Source organism: Aplysia californica, unplaced genomic scaffold, assembly GCF_000002075.1.
Source record: "Aplysia californica isolate F4 #8 unplaced genomic scaffold, AplCal3.0 scaffold00579, whole genome shotgun sequence".
Lineage (NCBI taxonomy): Eukaryota > Metazoa > Mollusca > Gastropoda > Aplysiida > Aplysiidae > Aplysia > Aplysia californica.
In genome coordinates, this window is record NW_004797849.1 from 257,012 (window position 1) to 261,387 (window position 4,376).

At 38.8% G+C, this 4,376-nt stretch overlaps 1 protein-coding gene across 1 annotated transcript in view; it reads right to left on the reverse strand.

The window, feature by feature from the left end:
* LOC118478463 (tetratricopeptide repeat protein 25-like) overlaps positions 1-2,736 on the reverse strand; it is a 15,601-nt gene extending 12,865 nt beyond the window's left edge. Inside the window, exon 1 of the mRNA XM_035972108.1 lies at positions 2,417-2,736. Within this exon, the coding sequence (XP_035828001.1) occupies positions 2,417-2,618 (202 nt within the window). The 5' untranslated portion in view covers positions 2,619-2,736. The remainder of the gene's footprint in view (positions 1-2,416) is intronic.
* Positions 2,737-4,376: the final 1,640 nt, after the last annotated feature.

Here is a 4,376-nt window from a genome sequence, read left to right on the forward strand (position 1 = left end):
TGTGTGTGTGTGTGTGTGTGTGTGTGTGTGTGTGTGTGTGTGTGTGTGTGTTTGTGTGTGTTTGCCTGCCCGTATGTGTGTATGTATGTATGTATAATAAATAGCACTAATTTGCTTAGCAAAAATTCAGCAAGCTATAAACGTTTTGGATCTATTTTTATATCCCCAGAAGACATGACAGCAAGTTTGAAAATGTAATATCATCAAATTATTTCCGAAAGCATGCAGTGCAATTTGCAATTTCACAGGCTCTATAACGCTGACATACTGGCAAATTCTTTCGCTATCTATGGCAGAGTGGAAAGAGGACACAATGTTGGAGTTCAGTTCAGCTTTGCATGAAATATTTTTTACGAAAAACGTGTATGTTAAAACTAATGTTTGTATCAATTAAGCCCCCTCCTCCCACCCACCCCCCGCCCCCGAAGTTTTAAAATGTTCGCTGATGTCCTGTGTAAGTCCGAGAGAGATAGAGAGAGAGAGAGAGAGAGAGAGAGAGAGAGAGAGAGAGAGAGAGAGAGAAAGAGAGAGAGAGAGAGAGAGAGAGAGAACAGAGTGAGGAAGAGAAAAAGGGAGAGAGAGAGAGATATTTAGTTTTTATCCTTTAGCCTTCATTTATTATTTCTTATCTACTGGTAATCGTTAATATTACACAACACATTTTGAAGCTGTTTTTTCATTGTATTCTTTTTCAAGTATTACTGTTATCTATTTCAAAAGATTACAAAGCCTTTTCCATTGACATTTTAGAACAATTGAAAACTGATCATTGACAAATGCTACAGAGCCAGAACAAGCCATCATGTCAAAAAGCGATTTCTCTGAAAAGTCTTTGGTTTTAGCGTTGCTTCATACACATAAAATATTGTTTGCTTTGCCCCATTCATATAACATTGTTTCAGCATCGCCTTATACAAATAAAAAGATGTCAGCAGTATCCCATACTTATCAAACTGTTCTACCTTTGCCCCAACTATATAACATTGTTACTTTTCTATTTTTCTGCTCTATTCTTTTCACTGAGTTGAATATTCAGACAGTGAGGCAAAAATCTGGCCTCATGACCTGACCATCAATGATTTATTTATAGAGGCACCAGCCATCCATGTCCAATCTGGCCACATCATTGGTTAATTAATGCAGAATTTTTTTTCAAATTTTCATGCCTTACGCTCGCCCCCATTTTTGTAAATTATAAGCTTTGTAGAAATGGGCAGCTTCGACTCTATCTGTCAAGGCCAACCCAATACACCATCCGGACAGAGCAGAAAAAAAAAACATAACTTAGGTATGAATCGTGAATTTGTGCCTGTACAGCGCATACTAAAACAGGTTGCAATGCGAAGGAATCAAATTGATTGATAATATACCGGTGAAGATTAAAGTGGTCGTTTTCCTCTTGAGGTTAAAATTGACTCTAATATTATCCTGTACTAAAGCTCTGTCTGATCTCTTGGTTTTGTAATTGTCTAATCTTAAAGTGACTGTTTTTGGAGGATGTCATCCGAATTGGAATCGAGATTTTAATTCTAATTTCTACCTTTGTACAAGCAGAAAGTCCTACTTTTCTAGAGACTGATAAAAGTGGAGTTAGAACGATCAATTTCATGTGGATACATAAGGCAACTATGAAGCTTTTTGCCTGTACAGTGCATACTCCAATTTAAGAATCCTCATCGCTTTAAAGCTTTCGAATAAAAATGTAAAAAAACATTGTGATTGATCATATCATTATCTATCTCCTATATCAAACCATTATAGGCTTTCTACCCTCCTCCCCTCCTTTCGCCAGGCTAGTGTAAGTAAAAAGAAGTTGAACCACTTGACCTCAAACGCCGGCGACATCACAGATACACGGAGGAGCCGCGTCAGTGGTGGAGCGGCAAAGCGCTTTGCTGTCACAAGCAGAAGACCTGAATTCGATCCCCGTCTGTGAGGAGCATTAATTGAATCTATTTCCGGGTCTTTTTTTCCCCTTTTTTTGGTTTTGTTTTCTTTCTGGTTTGTTCGTTGTTGGAGTTTTTGTTTGGTCTTTGTTTTGTTTTGTTTGTTTGTTTTTTGTTGTGGTTGTTTTCTGTCTTTTTGTTTTGTTTTGTTGTTGTTTTGTTTGGTTTTTGTTTGATTTTTGTTTGTTTTTTTAGGGGCAGGGTGTTATTGACGTTGTATCTCGGTCATCCCGTGTTGGTCCCAAGGACAAAACTCACATACTAAATCATCAACATTACGTCCACGGGGGCGTAGTAGATATGGTAATAATTATATGTAATAGTAGACATGCTATTACAGACGCCAGTCGAAGCACTGTCATATACAGTAAAGAATTAAAAAGTAAAGCTTGAAAAGAAAGTTTATATCATCTCAGTCCAAATTCGTGGTCACGTAAAACAAAGTCAAGAAGGAAGTTAACCTTACTGACCTGCGGTCATTATGTCCAAAGCGTGCTGTGCCTTCTGCACGCCTTCCGAGAACCCCGGGGCGCTGGGGTTAAGTTTGTGACCCCTGTTGAAGGTCATCAAGGCCATCTCGTAATGCCCCTGTCTGTAGTGGATCTCCGCCTTCTGGTAGACCGCCTGTGGAACCAAGTGAAGGTTACTGAACTTAATGCAAATTATAATCATAGGTTGTTTGTTTGTTGTTGGTTGTTTTATTTTTAAATAATTTTTTTTTTGGGGGGGTGGTTTCTTTTATTTTTAAATTTTTTGAGGGGTTGGGTGGTATTTGCAAATCATCTATCTCTATTATTTGGTATGTGTTTGTTGCCCTTAGAGCTCAGTTGGCATCATGGTGGACTACGGTAGGGATGACCCTAGTTTGGATCTGCAACTCACTTTTTATGGAAATAAATATTCTTTTTTGGGGGGATTTGGTTCAAAGCTCCCCTTCCGTTAAGCCACGATCTATCAAATTAAACGAATATTTGGACAGGGGTATTATACACATATAATACAAACATGTGACCTATGCTCTGATGCAAGGTGCGAAAGGCTGTAAATGGTGAGGATGATTATTATTTTGATTACGATAATGATGATGATACAAATCTACGCACAAGCACATGTGCACAATGACGCAAGCTGTGTTTTTTTTTTATTGTGCCATGTTTGATGAGGTAGTGTATGACCTTGGTTGGAATCCAAAGAGGGGCAGTTTTGAATTGGATTTGTTTTGGGAGTTTTCAAATCTTTTAACTTGCTCTATTGAAGATGGACTCCGAATTCATCAGAGAGCCTGCCTACTATATTGTTTTGCAGTATTGAAACGGGTGTTCAAACCATTCCACACAATGACATTGATGTGAAACCGCATCGGGACATTCTTCGTTTGAGCTGACAGTGACGTTTCCAAAGTTATCTTCCCGCTAGGCTTTCTTTTCCTCGAGAATGAGCCTTTAAAGAAAAGACCAACGTCACAAATGGTATTCCAGTTCTTTAAAAGGGTGTTCAAACCAGTACTGTTAAAAGTACAAGTACATTTAGCGCGCCCCGCCCCCTTTTTTGTTGCTGTTTACTATAAACATGGTTTAAATACGTTTTTGAAGAAAGACGTCAAGGCCAACTACATGTGACACCCTAGAGCGCAAAGAAATAAGATTTGATTAGCAGGTCATGTAAGTTTATAATCGGACGGTTCAAGTTTACTTTTATCCCCGAGTGCTTCCTTACCGGGAGATAGCCTGCGTTGATGTCAAGAGCAGACTCCGTGTCCTCGAGGGCCTTCTGCATCATGCCAAGGCCCATGTAGCAACGGGATCTGGCCACCGTCGTCTGCAAGTGTCGCCGAACCAGTTTGAGAGCCTGGGGATCGGAGAATTGGAGGGAAATAAAGTACGTATAAAACAGTATAAGGCTAAATTAAATTTGCCTCATGTCTTAAACATGAAACTGACATTTTATTTTTTTATTTTTTTTTTGGGGCGGGGGGGGACGGGGGATTACATTAAAATTTTAATAGTAACAATAAAGGTAAAAGTAACAGTAACGACAAAACAAGCAAGACAATGAGACCACCAGCAGCAGGAGCAGCACCAATAACACAAACAATAACAACAACAATAGCAACAAGATTGTCGGTACTGAATACAACTGAAGTACACTCAAAAACGTGCCAGAGTTAAACTAAGCTCGTTTGTTGACTGGGGCGTTAAACAGATAGTTTTACAGATAGTTTTACCATTGTTTAAAACGCTTTCAGCCCAGATTGGCAGGATTGAAGCAACCCACTATCTGAACACTTTAAATTGATGAGGGTATATTCATTATCATTACTGCTGTTTCATCCTCCACCAGGGTATAGGCAACCAACAAACACTTTCCACCTTTCTCTATTCTGGGCTCGAATTCTGACATTACTTAATTTATTATTATTATTGCTATTAT